Source organism: Aedes albopictus, chromosome 1, assembly GCF_035046485.1.
Source record: "Aedes albopictus strain Foshan chromosome 1, AalbF5, whole genome shotgun sequence".
Lineage (NCBI taxonomy): Eukaryota > Metazoa > Arthropoda > Insecta > Diptera > Culicidae > Aedes > Aedes albopictus.
In genome coordinates this window covers 25,085,278-25,104,010 of record NC_085136.1, presented here as the reverse complement: position 1 = coordinate 25,104,010, position 18,733 = coordinate 25,085,278, and the positions used below count along the sequence as shown (strand labels likewise).

General features: G+C 43.8%; 1 protein-coding gene across 2 annotated transcripts in view; it reads left to right on the top strand.

Moving 5' to 3' along the window:
• Positions 1-171: 171 nt before the first annotated feature.
• Positions 172-18,733, top strand: part of LOC109415218 (centrosomal protein of 162 kDa-like) — a 107,584-nt gene continuing 89,022 nt past the window's right edge. For both annotated transcript variants that reach the window (XM_062844239.1, XM_062844240.1), the window contains exon 1: positions 172-966. In XM_062844239.1, the coding sequence (XP_062700223.1) occupies positions 442-966 (525 nt within the window). In that variant the 5' untranslated portion in view covers positions 172-441. The remainder of the gene's footprint in view (positions 967-18,733) is intronic.

Sequence of the window (18,733 nt, the reverse complement as noted above, 5' to 3'; positions counted from 1 at the left end):
TTAGATGTTGGCTACGATATATTTCATTCATGCCAGGGGCCTGGATGTATTTCTGACAATTTTAATATTAATAGTAATTAATAGTAATAATTTTAACCACACGGTAATTCAAAAATCCCACAGTTTGAACTGTTATACGCATGCAACATTATGTTCGTGTGCGTGACATCAGCGATTTTCCACCCCCTTCTCGCGACGATTTCGATGATGTCCTGTCAGTCGGGAAACACAAACAAAAGCCACGGAAAGGATAACACGCATCATCGTCGTGAAAAAAGTGGAGGAAAATTTGCACCCACCATCGCCTTATCGCGTTTTTATCTTCCACCGCCGCGGACTGCACCGAAATTAGCTGTGTTTTGCGTGATAAGGCTGCCGCGGAAGCCGATGCGAGTGAAGTGAGTGTCTTAGTGATCGGCGGAAGTGCAGGAAGACCGGGCGATGTCGCTGAAACAGTCGCACCCTCCGGCGAACCCGGAAGTGGGCGGCGTCAGGTCTAGTAGTGGGATGATGGAAAAGTTGCTGGAAGCCCAGCAGCAGCAGCTGGATGACATAACGAGCGAATCGTCCTTCCTGGAGTTCCTTCGGAACGAGCAACGGTGCATGACGACGGCGGGTGTGCTTCTGGGGGGTCCGAACGGAGACGGTGGGAACGGTGAGGAAGTGGATGTGGATAGCATTTTCGAGAAAGTGAGCCAGTTGGCCGGGGGGAGTGAGGAGGGGAAAAGTGTCGATGATATTTTGAGGGAAGCGGAGCAGTTGATTAGGAAGCAACATCCGCTTTTCGGGGGAAACGGAGCGGACGATTGTAGTGTTGGGTTTGACGGGATGCGGAGGGTGGAGCGGGCAACTCGTAGCTTGAGGGATATTTCCTGCGAATCGACACCGATGGAGATGCGGAGTGGAGTCCTGGAGGAACTGGAGGCGATCGCTCGGCGGGAAGAGGAGAGCAGAAGTTTTGCTAAGGTGAGTCACTAACTTGTTAAGTATCTGAGGGGATCGTTTAGAATCAACACCATCTATTCATCATGCATTATAAATATCTTTGAACTTTTCGGAAATTCGCCGAGAACTCGCCCAGAAGTTTCTCTCAAAATTCCTATAAAAATTGTTTCACCAGTTCCACCATCAGTTCCTTTAAGAATTCCTCTGGCAACTCCTTCAAGATTAACTCAAGGAATCCCTCCAGAATTTTCCAGTCCTTACAAAATTTCCTTTGGGAATTTTTCCAGGAGATCCCAAGAGTTTCTTAAAGGTCTTCCAACAGTTCCCCAAAAATATCATTGGGAATTCCTCCAGTAATATTTCCTGGCGTTCCTCCGTATTTTTTCACAAGTTTTCCAGGGGGTATATTCAGGAGCTCTTACGGGAATTCTTCCGATAGTTTCCTGGGGAATTCCCGTAGGAGTTTTTTCCAGGAATCTAGGTAAGTTTCTACGAGAATTGCTCTCATTGTTTATCCGAAGGCTTCCTTGTGTTTACTTTCTCCAGGATTCAATTTCAGCGGGATTTTTTTCCACAAGTTTCTTCGGGAATCCCGCAGGCATTACGCCATGAGTTTCTCCGACAATTTTTACAGCAGTTCCTTTGCGAATTCTTCCAGGGATCCGTCTTTGTATTTTACAAAGAAATTTCTCATAAAAATACAGGAGTTCTTTCGCATATGTTTCCGGGAATTTTTGCTGAGATTGTTTATATATTGCTTACAAATATTTCATCAATAATTTATCAAGGAATTCTTCCGATCATTTCTTCAAAAATTCCTCCCGGAATCCTGTCAGCATTCCTTCACGGAATTCCTATAGAAGTTCTTTAAGCAATTCCTTTGGGAGTTCCCGCTAGAGTTCCTGTTTTTCTAGAGATGTGTTTTCTGGCACTTCATTCCTTCGATTATTCGCAGAATTCCTCTGGGAAGTCATGCAGGAGTCCTTACTGAAATTTCTTCGAAAATGTCTTCGAGATATCTCGGGAGAGCCTCCAACTGCTCCTAGGAATTTCCCAAAAAGATTTTCTCCTAGAATTTCTTTTCTGATTGGAGTTCCTCCAAGTTACGGGAAGTCCCTTTCGAAATTAAGAATTAAGAATTAAGAAGTTTCTCTGGAAATTCCCTGGCCAAGTTCGCAGGGGTTGACGGTATTAAAGTGAAGAAGTTTCATTTTGATTATTGTAATGTAGTGTTCTTTAGTGAAACATATCACCTTTTTAACACTTTGATGTGCCTCCAACGGTTCATCACGAACCGGCTGCTGCAGATGGAGTATGGCTGATCATATGCATCAAACATGCTCGATAAACACGGAGGAACCGCCAGGGCTCAGTAGAGTCTATTCCCAAGCAATAGTTCCAAATCGGTTTGATTTGAGAAGGTTTTGATGATCGTTACAAATCCTAATAAAAGTATTATAGGATTTGTGACAGGTTTTGGAACCTTTAACAGCCAGCTAACTTCAAAATGTTGTTTGGGCTCTGTTTCCTACGTTTCTCGGTTGATTTTGGTTAGTAATTTATTAATGTCATAGTCGCTTTTTCGAATTTTTACAATGTTAGTTGGCCATATTTTCTTTAAATAAAACAATAAAAATCGACCGAAGAATCAATAGTGGGAAGGAGATTTGCAGCACTTAATTGTGCTGATAGATTCAAAGCTAACGTGCGAACACTTAAACGCATTGTTGACGTCAATGCGTTCGACGTGACATTTTGGACAAAAACTGACTGCTTTATATTAACTGAACAACGTTACTTGTGTATGACTAGGTTGACATTTCTAAGCTACGCTTGAGAATATGACATGGTTTATCTAGGTAGGACCGATAGGACAATTGAACGAATTTGAATATTTTTAATAGTATTTGTAGCAGGATGAAAGTTGACATGAAATCTTTATTATTTTAAAATTTTATTGCAATCAACTGACCAACTTGGCGTATTTTTGATTATCTCTTAGATGTTCAGAAGTTCAGTTACATGTTTCTATGGATTTTGGGCCGATGACAATTTAAGGACACAAGAGATGAACACAAGTAGAAAACGATTAGCGAAATCAAGAAAACAATTTGACGCAGGATCGACTATATTTTAACATACAGGGTTCGATTGATTTGATGAAAAAAAAAAACAACATACGACAACTGACTTAACGAGGAGAAAAACATATTTAACCATACCACAAAATCAAACAAGGAGACAAACACAAACCGTGTGACCATAACACTACATAGGCAAATCCTGACTGACTGACCAATTGAAAACTTTCCAATCTTCTACCGTAACTTTCTGAGTCAGTTGCAACAGTGTCTTAATGGATATCATTTTCCGCGTACGGCTGGCAAACTGCTTCTGAAAGATTACGTACTCTTTTCTATCTTCGGGTCTAGTGTAGAGGTTTCAACTCTATTCAGAGTGCAGCTAGAAACCTAGCAAAAAAAAATAAGACTTGGACTGTCAACATCTTTATTATTCTTCTTTTGAAGGATATAAAACAGGCATCAATATTTCTCCAGTTCATTTACTAAAAACCACTAAAGAGGTTTCTTCAGGAATACCTCCGAAAATTTCTCCAGGAACTCTTCTGGGGATTCCTCCAGAAGTTCCGGTGTCAATCTTCCTGGATTTTTGTTCCGGCAACTCATCCCGGCGATCCTTAAAGAATTCATCCAGAAGTTCTTGAAAGATTTCCTCACTCAGGGTTTTTTTCAGGAGACCCCAAGAGTTCCTTGGAGGGCTTTCAGGAATTTCACAAAAAAATAATTGCGAATTCCTCCAGTAATATTTCCTGGAGTTCCTCCATGATTTTTTACAAAAGTTTTTCAGTGAGTTCATCCAGGAGCTCTTACGATAATTCTTCCAAAAGTTCCCTTGAGAATTCCTGCAGGATTTTTTCCAGAAATTTAGAAGCTTCTACGAGTTAGGAGTCTCTCCCGAAATCCCTTTATAAATTTCTCCAAGAATTCCTCCTAGAGCTTCCGCGGGATTTTTTCCCACAAGTCTCTTTGGAAATCCCTCAAGCATTTCGGTAAGAGTTCCTCTGGCAATTTTTACAGGAATCACTTTTGAGAATTTTTCCAGGTGTGTATTTTACAAAGGAGAACCTCCAAAAATGTTTACAGGATAGCTTTCAGAAATGTTTCGGGAAGTTTCTGCGGGAATTCCTGCTGATGTTGTTTCTGTGTTTCTTAGAGATATTTCGCAAGTAAGAGTTCTTTCAATATTGTTTTTTTTTCCTAAGAAAGTTCCTTAAAAATAACATCCATGCCGCACATGACTGTGTTGGAAACACATATTTTTTTAAAATTGCTCGTACGCTCACATGAGCATGCATTTTGCAATAATTTCGACATTGCAACCTCACTGGGTTTATAAACCACCTTCAAATACCGAAAAATATTGATATTCTGCAAAAATGTGAGCGTACGAGCAATTTCAAAAAATGTGTGTTTCCAACACAGTCCCTATGCGGCATGGGCGCTACTCAAAAATGAGAGTTTTTTATTTTAGAGAGAGGCTCGGAAAGTGCGGTCGGTTTTTCGTGGTGGTCGTCGGCGTCGGCGTGCTGAGTGTGTAGCTGAAGGCCGGAATTGCGCGCGCGTTACCTTTGGTGTTTCGATTCATTTTTTGCCATTCGCTTTTTGCGCTTTTTGGTTCAGTTGATGGCAGAGGAAGAAGACCCGGCTTCAGTCAGTGTGTGTAGTGACGGCTCGACAGCTGGAGACAGGATTCGTGCGCGCGTTGCCTTCGATACTCCGATTTATTTTTTTCCTTTCGCATTTTTAGTTCGATTGATGGCAGGCGATTATCCGGTGAGTTTGTTCCTTGTTATTCTCTTTCCATGGATTCTATATCAATTATTATATTAATTCAATTTTATACCATAGGTGATAGTTTGTATTCATATGTTTATAATGTCCTCTTTTCAAATATTTTTTCCTTGACTTTGTATAGTTCCTCACCATGAGTGTCGACTTGGATTTTTGTTCCATTGTGTCACTGTGCGGGATGGCATCTTACAAATTATTTCTTTTTCTTGAACATTTTTTTTTGTGCGATCCCCTAACGACGTACTGTTTTTCTTTGTATCTGTCTATGTATATTTGTTGTCTGTATTTTTATGAATAAATATTAGCAATCACCTTACGTGGGTGGTCGATTGTATGCTTTCCGCGTGAAGCGAGCAATAGCGCTGTTGGCACAGCCCCGTACGGGAGCGGGACATTTGGCATAAAGTCATTTGGCATAAGGTCGTTTGGCATAAGGTCACTTGGCATAAACCCATTTGGCATAACGGTCATTTGGCATAATGGACATTTGGCATAATCGAAATGCACCCTTCTTTATTATGCCAAGTGTCCATTATGCCAAATGACCGTTATGCCAAATGGCTTTATGCCAAGTGACCTTATGCCAAACAGCCTTATGCCAAATGACTTTATGCCAAATGACACAGACCCATCAACCGTGAGCAAAGCATAGCTGTCAGCAGGTATGTTCACGGTAAAAATTCTGCACGCTGATACGAAGGGATTGGCACTTGAATTCGCACTACTTGCCTATCAATTTGTTATCATTTGAATATCACTTGAAAGGAACATCCAATGCCTCTTCAATTTCAATGGCACATCGCTTCAATTTGCTATTGACGATGTTTTGATTAAAAAACAATAAAAAAAAGTTTGTGCCACACTCAGATTTGATACCAGGACCTTCACCGTTTTAATCTTCAGTCTTACCACTACTCTACTTCGCAACTGTTAGAAAGCTGTGAATCGAAGCGAAACACTTTCTATTACCTGTCATCTATATTTACTTTCATGTCTAAAGCAGTCATTCTCAAATCAAGAACTTTTCACTTCGGATCGTATAGCTTTGTACAGTAGTGCAAATCGAAGTGATTTTCAGTTGATTTATCCGGTGTGTCTGTTTTGGTTCTCAAGTCAATACTGACAGCATTTCGAAATCAAAGGAAAAAGCATTTGTGATCATGTTGCTTGGAATGTTGAATAGTTAAGAGATTTTTCCCTTGATTCGAGCGTGCCGAATTTTTACCGTGTTGGAAAAGAGAGAGTCAGAAATAGTTGTAAATAAAAACAAACAAGATTACAGAGAAGACTGGCAAAATGGTTTTTAAGTGAATGAAGAAATTAGAAGTTTTGAGTTCGAGATAAAAAACATAGTAGAAATTGAATTTGTGGTAGAGCCGATAGTCGTGGTGAAAAATAGTGGAAGCTAGCGATTTGTAATTATTCGAAAGGTGAGCTAAATTGATCGAATTTTGTTGGACTTGTTTGTAAATTTGATATTGATCTGTAGGATCCAATTTGATCGAAACCCGCGCCTAGAAACCACCATTACTGGAAGGAAAAATAGAAGACCATTAAATGTGAGTAGTTTTAATTAGAAGTAAGCTTAAAAAGAAACAAATAATTGAGATGCGTTTATATTTCATTTGCTATTCATGATTTAACAATAAATAGTTTCAAGCTGCCATAACTAAAGTGCTGCTGTGGAAATTTGGTTTCAATTAGGGTGGTCCGATTTCGAACATTCTTGAAAATTTAATGATGTTCCGACCAAATCCCGAAATTCAAAGTCCTGACAGGACAGGTTTCAATTGCGCGGTTTGCGATCGTCCGGATAATGAGGAATCGCAAATGGTATTTTGTGACCACTGCCAGCGGTGGTATCACTTCGGCTGTGTTGGCGTCACAGCTGATATCAAGGACGTTTCTTGGTGCTGTCAGAAGTGCATCGAAAGTGAAAGTGAAGATGTTCCTGCTGACGTGCAAGAGGGGCTGGAAGAGCTCGAATCGGAGAAGGCGAAGCAGAAGCGGGAAATGGAGAAGGAGAAGATTTTGCACCGGAAACGTCTGGAGATGAAGCAGGAGCTGTTCGAGATGCGCCAGCAGCTGGAGAAAGAGAAGCGGGAGATGGAACTCGAGTTCGAACAGGCGCAAATGGCGAAGAAGCTCGCGGAAGAAGAAGCCCATCAGAGGAAACTCGACCAAATGCGGACGGAGATGGAGGAGAAGCTGAAGCAGTTAAAGCTGAAGCGGAATTCAGGAGCGGCCGATGGTGAAAAGGAGCTGGAGCAAGCTGTCGGAGGCGGTAAAGTGGGAAGCTCGAAAAGCGGAACAAAGAAGAAGACGGAATCGGAGCAGACGAAGCCGGGGAAAGGACTCGAGAAGAAAAAGTCGAGGAATGGAAAGCCTGGAATAGCGGATGCGACGGTAGCGGACTTCGAAGATCCGAGAGGAGCGTACCACAAGCACTCGACTCCGAAAGTTTGTCGCAAACTGACACTGAAGCCGGTTGGAGGTCCATCGAGTCTGTCGGAGAGTTTTTTGATCGGGCGCGGCGGAGATTCGACGCCACTCGGACGACCAGGGGTTCCCAAACCCGAGAAGGTGAAAACAGCAAAGAAGATGAAGAAAGTGGTGGAAGTCATTGAGTCGGAAAGCGCGAGTTCCGAAGAAGAAGAAGAAGAGTCCGCTGAAGAGGTGGAAAGCTGCGAAGAAGAAGAAGATAGTTCCAGCGAGGAAGAGGAGAGCTCCGCAGAGGAGGAAGAAAGCAGCGAAGAAAGTTCGGAAAGTTCCGAAGAAGAGAAACAGGAAGAGAAGCCTCGTCGGAAAAGTGGAAAAGAGAAGGATGGGCGGAAGAATCGGCAGCGAGAACCGACGAAGGCGCAGATGTCCGCTCGGCAATTCCTGTCCAGGAAGTTGCCAACGTTTTCTGGCAGGATGGAAGAATGGCCGATGTTCATCAGCAGCTACGAAACGTCGACGAAGGCGTGCGGCTTTTCCGACGTGGAGAATTTGGCACGGCTACAGGAGTGCCTGAAAGGAGAGGCCCTGGAGGCGGTGAGGAGCAGACTACTTCTGCCGAAGTCCGTTCCGAAGATTATCGAGACACTGCGCATGTTGTACGGCAGGCCGGAGCGACTGCTCAATATGCTGTTGGCGAAGGTGCGCAATGCAGCGCCACCGAAAGCGGATCGGCTGGCGAGTTTTATCAGCTTCGGAGTGGTAGTGCAGCAGCTTGCCGATCACCTAGAAGCGACCGGACTAACGACGCACTTGGTCAACCCGATGCTAATCCAGGAGCTGACGGAGAAGCTACCGGCTGGCACCCAGCTGGAATGGGTGCGGTATCGCAGGAAGAGCAAAGTGGTGACGTTGCGGACTTTATCCAACTTCCTGTCAAGAATTGTGAGGGACGCTAGCGAAGTTGCTGCGTACGGAGAAGGAACCCCCCGTTCCGAAGAATCCGTTTCGAAAAGAGGATCGACGAGCAGAACGCACGACGGCTACGTGCATTCGCACGACGTGGAAGAGTGTAGGATTTCGAGTCCACCCCTGAGGGAGAGGAAGCCCTGCCGGATTTGTGGCAGAGTGGATCACCGGATTCGGAACTGCGAACAGTTTCGGTTGCTGCAGCTCGGAGAGCGATGGGAAGCGGTACGCAGATGGAAGCTATGCCAACTGTGCCTGAATGAGCACGGTACCGCCGGCTGCAAGCTAAGCTTCCGCTGCAACATCGAAGGCTGCGAGGAGCGTCACAACCCGTTGCTTCATTTCGTCAGGTCAGTCGCAGGACTGAACTGCACCGTTCCCGCTGCTCAGCCAGAACCCTTGCCAAAGCCAACCGTGATTTTCCGGATGATGCCCGTCACTCTTCACTGCGGCAAGTATTCCGTGAACACTATCGCGTTTCTGGATGAAGGATCGTCGTATACGCTGGTCGAAAAGGCACTGGTGAATCGACTAGGAGTTCGAGGCGTAACACAGCCGCTGCGCGTGACTTGGACTGCCGGAGTTTCCAGAACGGAGAAGGATTCACAGTGCGTGAGTCTGTTTATCTCGGCGAGAGGATCCACGCAACGCTTCCAGCTCAAGAGCGCTCACACAGTGGAGAGCTTGAAGCTGCCGCAGCACACGGTAGCTATTTCGGAAGTGGTAAGAAAGTACGCACATCTCCAAGGCCTACCGATCATCGACGTCCAGCAAACTGCTCACAAATTTTGATCGGTTTGAAGGACATACACCTTTACGCGCCGTTGGAATCGCGAATTGGTCGACCGGAGGAGCCGATAGCAGTGAGGTCGAAGCTGGGTTGGACCGTATACGGGCCAACGGGACCTGGAAACGTGATCCACGGAATGGTCGCGCATCATTCGTGCAGCCTGGTGTCCCATCAGGAGATACACGATCTCCCGAAAGTCTCCTACACGCCAGAGGAGTCCAGCAGTTCCAATGCCTTATATCCGGAGCCGGAAGAAAACAGAAGAGCGAAGGATATTTTGGAGAAGTCGACGGGGAGGATCAGCGATCGTTTCGTGGCAGAAGATGCTACCGACAGCTACCCTATGGGGGTTAAGAGGACGACGTTGGCGAAGCGCCTGAAGAAGGATCCGGAGGTCGATGCCAAAGTCCGCTGCATGATCGCTGGCAATCTCGGCGAAGGCTACGTGTACGATGCAACGGCATCGGAGCAGCAAGCGCTGGAGTGCAGAAGAAAGGAGAAGAATGACTGGAAGGTAGCATCGTTGCAGCACACGTCTATACCGCGACTGGAGCTGCAAGCTACAATGCAAGGAGCGAGACCGGCTAGCTCAGTCGGTGATACAATTTCAATGGACTTCCAAATCAGTGAGATCCGCAGTCTAACGAGGCTCGCAGAGTGGAGATGGGTACCGACGAGGTACGACGTGCCCTACGTGTCGATGAAGTGGAAGAAAGCGCACAGCCTGCAACCAAACGGACCCTGGTTTCATGGCCCAGAGTTTCTGAACCAGACGGAGGAGTTTTGGCCGGAGCAAGCAGCAATGACACCGAACACTAGCGAGGAGACCCGTGCGTGTCTGCCGTTCCATGAGATTGCAGTCAACCAGCCGTGGAGGTCGGCCCAGGCCGATTACTTCGCGGAAGAAGTCTTCACCTTGACGAAGAACCTGAAGCAACCTTACCAGCAGCAGCAGCAAGTGAATGAGAGCAGTAGCCTGCACAGCTTAAGCCCGTTCCTGAACGCGGATGGTGTAGAAGAGATGTCGCGCGTAACACCGCATCTGCCACGGTTCAGCCGTACCGATGTGGATTACTATGGGTCGCCAACTGCCACGGACGGCCGTAGGCTGGAGAGGGCAGCACTGACGGCGTTGAACGACGGATGGACGATTACCGACGAAGTGCGGACGAACCTAACGTACGTTGGCCTGGCACTAGAAGCGGAGGAAACGTTGACGCCGAACCGTTTTGATCGCGGCGTTGGTGCGATCGGCAAGGAGCGTATCGTTCCACCGAAGAGCAAGGTCGAAGCACTGCGGGACCGCTACAAGTGGTCACAAAGCCTAGCGGACAAGACGGGGGCTCGGTGGGTGTCCAAGTATTTTTCAGGTTTTAACCAGCAGACGAAGAGGCTTTTCGATTTGCCGCCACTAGCGTGTGGCGACCTGGTGAACATCTACGATGACGCCGTTTGGAAAAGCTGGGTCAGAGGCATCGCAGCGGACGTCTTCCCAAGCGCGGGTTGCAGAATCCTACAGGCCGTGATGAAGGGTAAGTTTAAGAGGCCGGTGACCAGACTGGCTGTGCTCGAGGTACAGGAGGGTAAATCCGGTGCAGCCGAGGAGCCCCACCAGAGTTACGGGAGGGGGTGTGTTGGCACAGCCCCGTACCACCTTTCGACAGCTCAACCATTGCGCAACATACGGTCCACACCGGACGAGACCACCCCGGTGATGGATCAACCGTGAGCAAAGCATAGCTGTCAGCAGGTATGTTGGAAAAGAGAGAGTCAGAAATAGTTGTAAATAAAAACAAACAAGATTACAGAGAAGACTGGCAAAATGGTTTTTAAGTGAATGAAGAAATTAGAAGTTTTGAGTTCGAGATAAAAAACATAGTAGAAATTGAATTTGTGGTAGAGCCGATAGTCGTGGTGAAAAATAGTGGAAGCTAGCGATTTGTAATTATTCGAAAGGTGAGCTAAATTGATCGAATTTTGTTGGACTTGTTTGTAAATTTGATATTGATCTGTAGGATCCAATTTGATCGAAACCCGCGCCTAGAAACCACCATTACTGGAAGGAAAAATAGAAGACCATTAACCCTTAACCGCCCGGGACGATTCTTTCTGACTTCAAATGGCTCGTTCTCCGAAACTAGGGCTCCAAATTGCATTCGGTTTGAAGCATCATCAAGGGGAAGAGTGTAGCTTAACAATGGTTTGGCGGGGATCCCCCTATGACCCTCCCCCCTTTTCTGCGGGGCGGATCTAGGTGTGGCATGATCCGTAATATTACCATATGATCATAATTTCGACTGGAAAACAGCATGTTATTGTCGTTGTTAGTGACAGATTATTCTAATCATATAATTTCGGACCTGATTAGGTCAACCGGTCATCCGGTGACTTCGGAACAGGTTCTGGAGACCTTGGAATCTCCGGTAGAAATGGCCATTTTTCGATTCTAAAAGAATCCCATCATGCGACACCTCAAATTTCGCAGAATGCTGCGCGTAATCCAGTAAAACAAAGAAAAACTTTATTGATCGATTCTGGTCACCCGGTGACCTCGGAACAGGTTCTGGGGACCTTGGAATCTCCGGTAGAAATGGCAATTTTTCGATTCTGATAGAATCCTATCATGCGACACCTCAAATTTCTCAGAATGCCGCGCGTAATCCAGTAAAACAATGAAAAACTTTATTGATCGATTTTGGTCACCCGGTAACCTCGGAACAGGTTCTGGAGACCTTGGAATCTCCGGTAGAAATGGCCATTTTTCGATTCTAAAAGAATCCCATCATGCGACACCTCAAATTTCGCAGAATGCTGCGCGTAATCCAGTAAAACAAAGAAAAACTTTATTGATCGATTCTGGTCACCCGGTGACCTCGGAACAGGTTCTGGGGACCTTGGAATCTCCGGTAGAAATGGCAATTTTTCGATTCTAAAATAATCCCATCATTCGACACCTCAAATTTCGCAGAATGCTGCGCGTAATCCAATAAAACGAAGAAAAACTTTATTGATCGATTCTGGTCACCCGGTGACCTCGGAACAGGTTCTGGGGACCTTGGAATCTCCGGTAAAAATGGCCATTTTTGGATTCTAAAAGAATCCCATCATGCGACACCTCAAATTTCGCAGAATGCCGCGCGTAATTCAGTAAAACAAAGAAAAACTGGCCACCGGATGACCAGAGTAATCAAAATTTGAATATCTCGTATACTAGACTAGGTGCTTATGTGATACATGTGGTATAGCTATTGGTTCTACTGAATTACTCTCGTAATTTTGCGAAATTTGCGATGTCGCATGATGAAATACCATGATGGATGCAGAAATACCAGGAATACCTCCAATAAAACAAAGAAAACTGGTTTGGTTCCAGGAATTCCTCCAGAAAATTTTGTTAAATAATTTCTTTGGGACCCTCCATAAGCCCCTCCAAAAATTCCTTCAGAGGCTTTCTGGAGGAATTCTGGCAGAAATTTTAGAAGGATTTTTTGGAGGAATACCTGGAGGAATTCCTGGAAAAATTTCTGGAGGAGTTTCTGAAGAAACTTTCGGAGCGGTTTATGGAGGGTCCCGAAGGAATTACTAGACGATTTTTTTAGAAAATTTTCTGGAGAAATCCCTGGAGGAGTTCCTGGTTGTATTTCTGCAGGAGTTTCTGTGGAATAGTTTATACAGAAATTCCGTAATAAATTTCTGAAGGAGGTTTTGGAGGAATTACTGGAGGTATTTCTGGGGGAATTCCTCGAGGAATTCCTGGAGCAATTCCTGAAAAAAAAAAATCCAGGAAGGGTTACAGGAGAAATTCCTTGATAAATTCCTCCAGAATTACCTCCAGGAATTCCGCCAGGGATTCATCCAGAAAATTTTCTAGAAATTTTTGCCAGCAAGAGTTCCTTCAAGATTTCCACCCTTTCACGGATTCCTACAGAAAATCCTGAAGGAGCTTCTCCCGGAACTCTGACAGGAATTCCTCCATAAATTCCTCTAGGAATTTCTCCAGGATTTTTTCCAGAAATTTCTGAAGGAATTCCTCCAGGGATTCATCCATGAATTTCTTCATAAATTCCACCACAAATTTTTCCAGGAATTTCTTTTTTGGAGTTTTCTCCAAAAACTCCTTCAAGAAGCCTCAAATATTATTCCGGAAATTTCTCAATAAATTCCTCAAGGAGTTCCTCTCGTAATACCTCCAGGAATTTCTCCAGGGATTTTTTCAGATATTTCTCCAGAAAATCCACTAGAAATATCTGCAAGAATTCCTCCCAGATTTCCTCTAGGGATTCCTCCAGGAATTCCTCCACGGATTCCTCCAGAAAACCCTAAAGACTTTTCTCCCGAAACTCATTCAAGAATATCTTCAGGATTCCTCAAAAAAAAAAATCGTTCATATATTCTTCTAGGAATTCCTTCAGAAACTCCTCAAGGAAACCTAAAATATTTCTCCAGAAATTCCTCAAAGAATGCCTCTAGAAATTTCTCCAGTAGTTGCTCCATAAATTGTTCAAGGAACTCCTCCTCCTCAAATTTCGCAGAATGCCACGCGTAATCCAGTAAAACAAAGACAATTTTTATTGATCGATTCTGGTCACCCGGTGAACACGGAACAAGTTCTGGGGACCTTGGAATCTCCGGTAGAAATGGCCATTTTTCGATTCCAATTTCCGGTAAAAATGGCCATTTTTGGATTCTAAAAGAATCCCATCATGCGACACCTCAAATTTCGCAGAATGCCGCACGTAATTCAGTAAAACAAAGAAAAATGATTTTGATCGACTCTGGTCACCCGGTGACCTCGGCACAGGTTCTGGGGACCTTGGAATCTTCGATAGAAATGACCATTTTTCGAGTCTAAAAGTATTCCATCTGGATGAATTTCTGGATGAATTGATGAGGAATTCCTGAAGATGTTCATGGATGAATCCATGGAGGAATTCCTGAAGAAATTCCTGAAAAATAAATCCTGGACAAATTCCTGGAGAAATGCCTAGAGCAATTTCTCGAGAAATTCCATGAGAATTTCCTAGAAGACTTCCGGGATTTTTTAGGATTTTCTGGAGTAATCCATAGTCGAAATCTTGGAGGTTTTTGGCGAAAATTCCTATAGGATTTTTTATGGAGAACTATCTGGAGGAATTCCTGGAATTATTTCTATAGGAATTCCTGAAGGATTTTCAGGAGGAATAGTTGGAGGAATTCCTTGATCAATTTCTGGAGGAATTACTGGAGAAATTTCTAGAGGCATTCTTTGAGGAATTTCTGGAGAAATATTTGAGGTTTCCTTGAGGAACTCCATGAGGAATTTCTGAAGAAATTCCTAGAATAATATTTGTACGATTTTTTTTTGAGGAACCCTGAAGATATTCTTGAATGAGTTTCGGGAGAAAAGTCTTTAGAGTTTTCTGGAGGAATCCGTGGAGGAATTCCTGGAGGAATCCCTAGAGGAAATCTGGGAGGAATTCTTGCAGAAATTTCTAGTGGATTTTCTGGAGAAATACCTGAAAAAATCCTTGGAGGAATTTATTGATGGATTTCTAGAATAATATTGGAGGCTTCTTGAAGGAGTTTTTGGAGAAAACTCCAAAAAAGAAATTCCTGGAAAAATTTGTGGTGGAACTTCTGAAGAAATTCATGGATGAATCCCTGGAGGAATTCCTTTAGAAATTCCTGGAAAAAATCCTGGAGAAACTCTTGGAGGAATTTATGGAGGAATTCCTGTCAGAGTTCCGGGAGAAGCTCTTTCAGGATTTTCTGTAGGAATCCGTGGAGGGGTGGAAATCTTAGAGGAGCTCTGGCTGGCAGAAATTTTTAGAAAATTTTCTGGATGAATCCCTGAAGGAATTTCTTTAGGTAATTCTGGAGGAATTTATCAAGGAATTTCTCCTGTAACCCTTCCTGAGGATTTATCTGGAGGAATTCCTGGAAGTATTTCTAGAGGAATTCCTGAAGGATCTTCAGGAGGAGTTTTTGGAGGAGTTCCTTGAACAATTTATGGAGCAACTACTGGATAAATTTCTAGAGGCATTCTTTGAGGAATTTCTGAGGAATTCCTTGAGGAGTTTCTGAAGCAATTCCAAGAAGAATATATGAACGATTTTTTTTTTTGAGGAATCCTGAAGATATTCTTGAATGAGTTTCGGGAGAAAAGTCTTTAGGGTTTTCTGGAGGAATCCGTGGAGGAATTCCTGGAGGAATCCCTAGAGGAAATCTGGGAGGAATTCTTGCAGATATTTCTAGTGGATTTTCTGGAGAAATATCTGAAAAAATCCCTGGAGAAATTCCTGGAGGTATTACGGGAGGAACTCCTTGAGGAATTTATTGAGAATTTTCCGGAATAATATTTGAGGCTTCTTGAAGGAGTTTTTGGAGAAAACTCCAAAAAAGAAATTCCTGGAGAAATTTGTGGTGGAATTTATGAAGAAATTCATGGATGAATCCCTGGAGGAATTCCTTCAGAAATTCCTGGAAAAAATCCTGGAGAAATTCCTAGAGGAATTTATGGAGGAATTCCTGTCAGAGTTCCGGGAGAAGCTCCTTCAGGATTTTCTGTAGGAATCCGTGGAAGGGTGGAAATCTTGAAGGAACTCTTGCTGGCAGAAATTTCTAGAAAATTTTCTGGATGAATTCCTGGCGGAATTCCTGGAGGTAATTCTGGAGGAATTTATCAAGGAATTTCTCCTGTAACCCTTCCTGGATTTTTTTTTCAGGAATTGCTCCAGGAATTCCTCGAGGAATTCCCCCAGAAATACCTCCAGTAATTCCTCCAAAACCTCCTTCAGAAATTTATCAAGGAATTTCTGTATAAACTACTCCACAGAAACTCCTGCAGAAATACAACCAGGAACTCCTCCAGGGATTCCTCCAGAAAATTTTCTAAAAAAATCGTCTAGTAATTCCTTCGGGGCCCTCCATAAACCGCTCCGACAGTTTCTTCAGAAACTCCTCCAGAAATTTTTCCAGGAATTCCTCCAGGTATTCCTCCAAAAAATCCTTCTAAAATTTCTGCCAGAATTCCTCCAGAAAGCCTCTGAAGGAATTTTTGGAGGGGTTTATGGAGGGTCCCGAAGAAATTATTTAACAAAATTTTCTGGAGGAATTCCTGGAACCAAACCAGTTTTCTTTGTTTTATTGGAGGTATTCCTGGTATTTCTGCATCCATCATGGTATTTCATCATGCGACATCGCAAATTTCGCAAAATTACGAGAGTAATTCAGTAATACCAATAGCTATACCACATGTATCACATAAGCACCTAGTCTAGTATACGAGATATTCAAATTTTGATTACTCTGGTCAACCGGTGGCCAGTTTTTCTTTGTTTTACTGAATTACGCGCGGCATTCTGCGAAATTTGAGGTGTCGCATGATGGGATTCTTTTAGAATCCAAAAATGGCCATTTCTACCGGAGATTCCAAGGTCCCCAGAACCTGTTCCGAGGTCACCGGGTGACCAGAATCGATCAATAAAGTTTTTTTTTCGTTTTACTGGATTACGCGCAGCATTCTGCGAAATTTGAGGTGTCGAATGATGGGATTCTTTTAGAATCCAAAAATGGCCATTTCTACCGGAGATTCCAAGGTCCCCAGAACCTGTTCCGAGGTCACCGGGTGACCAGAATCGATCAATAAAGTTTTTTTTTCGTTTTACTGGATTACGCGCAGCATTCTGCGAAATTTGAGGTGTCGAATGATGGGATTCTTTTAGAATCGAAAAATTGCCATTTCTACCGGAGATTCCAAGGTCCCCAGAACCTGTTCCGAGGTCACCGGGTGGCGATCAATAAAGTTTTTCTTTGTTCTACTGGATTACGCGCGGCATTCTGCGAAATTTGAAGTGTCGCATGGTGGGATTCTATTAGAATCGAAAAATGGCCATTTCTACCGGCGATTCCAAATTCCACAGAACCTGTTCCGAGGTCACCGGGTGACCAGAATCGATCAATAAAGTTTTTCTTTGTTTTACTGGATTACGCGCGGCATTCTGCGAAATTTGAGGTGTCGCATGATGGGATTCTTTTAGAATCGAAAAATGGCCATTTCTACCGGAGATTCCAAGGTCCCCAGAACCTGTTCCGAGGTCACCGGGTGACCAGAATCGATCAATAAAGTTTTTCTTTGTTTTACTGGATTACGCGCGGCATTCTGCGAAATTTGAAGTGTCGCATGATGGGATTCTATTAGAATCAAAAATGGCCATTTCTACCGGAGATTCCAAGGTCCCCAGAACCTGTTCCGAGGTCACCAGGTGACCAGAATCGATCAATAAAGTTTTTCTTTGTTTTACTGGATTACGCGCAGCATTCTGCGAAATTTGAGGTGTCGCATGATGGGATTCTATTAGAATCGAAAAATGGCCATTACTACCGGAGATTCCAAGGTCTCCAGAACCTGTTCCGAGGTTACCGGGTGACCAGAATCGATCAATAATGTTTTTCTTTGTTTTACTGGATTACGCGCAGTATTCTGCGAAATTTGAGGTGTCGCATGATGGGATTCTTTTAGAATCGAAAAATGGCCATTTCTACCGGAGATTCCAAGGTCCCCAGAACCTGTTCCGAGGTCACCAGGTGACCAGAATCGATCAATAAAGTTTTTCTTTATTTTACTGGATTACGCGCGGCATTCTGCGAAATTTGAGGTGTCGCATGATGGGATTCTATTAGAATCGAAAAATGGCCATTACTACCGGAGATTCCAAGGTCTCCAGAACCTGTTCCGAGGTTACCGGGTGACCAAAATCGATCAATAAAGTTTTTCTTTGTTTTACTGGATTACGCGCAGCATTCTGCGAAATTTGAGGTGTCGCATGATGGGATTCTTTTAGAATCGAAAAATGGCCATTTCTACCGGAGATTCCAAGGTCTCCAGAACCTGTTCCGAGGTTACCGGGTGACCAAAATCGATCAATAAAGTTTTTCTTTGTTTTACTGGATTACGCGCAGCATTCTGCGAAATTTGAGGTGTCGCATGATGGGATTCTTTTAGAATCGAAAAATGGCCATTTCTACCGGAGATTCCAAGGTCCCCAGAACCTGTTCCGAAGTCATCGGATGACCGGTTGACCTAATCAGGTCCGAAATTACATGTTTAGAATAATCTGTCACTAACAACGACAATAACATGCTGTTTTCCAGTCGAAATTATGATCATATGGTAATATTACGGATCATGCCACACCTAGATCCGCCCCGCAGAAAAGGGGGGAGGGTCATAGGGGGATCCCCGCCAAACCATTGTTAAGCTACACTCTTCCCCTTGATGATGCTTCAAACCGAATGCAATTTGGTGCCCTAGTTTCGGAGAACGAGCCATTTGAAGTCAGAAAGAATCGTCCCGGGCGGTTAAGGGTTAAATGTGAGTAGTTTTAATTAGAAGTAAGCTTAAAAAGAAACAAATAATTGAGATGCGTTTATATTTCATTTGCTATTCATGATTTAACAATAAATAGTTTCAAGCTGCCATAACTAAAGTGCTGCTGTGGAAATTTGGTTTCAATTAGGGTGGTCCGATTTCGAACAAGCGCATCAGATGGCATGTTTTGTCACGTCTTTTGTTATAAATCTTGAATTGCCACCTGACGCGGGTGGCTGATTGTTTGCTTTCCGCGCGGAGTGAGCAATAGCGCTTAAGTTTGTATATGTTGTCGCGTCTTTAATTGTAAATATTATACGATCACCTGACGTGGGTGGTCGATTGTTTGCTTTCCGCGTGATGCGAACA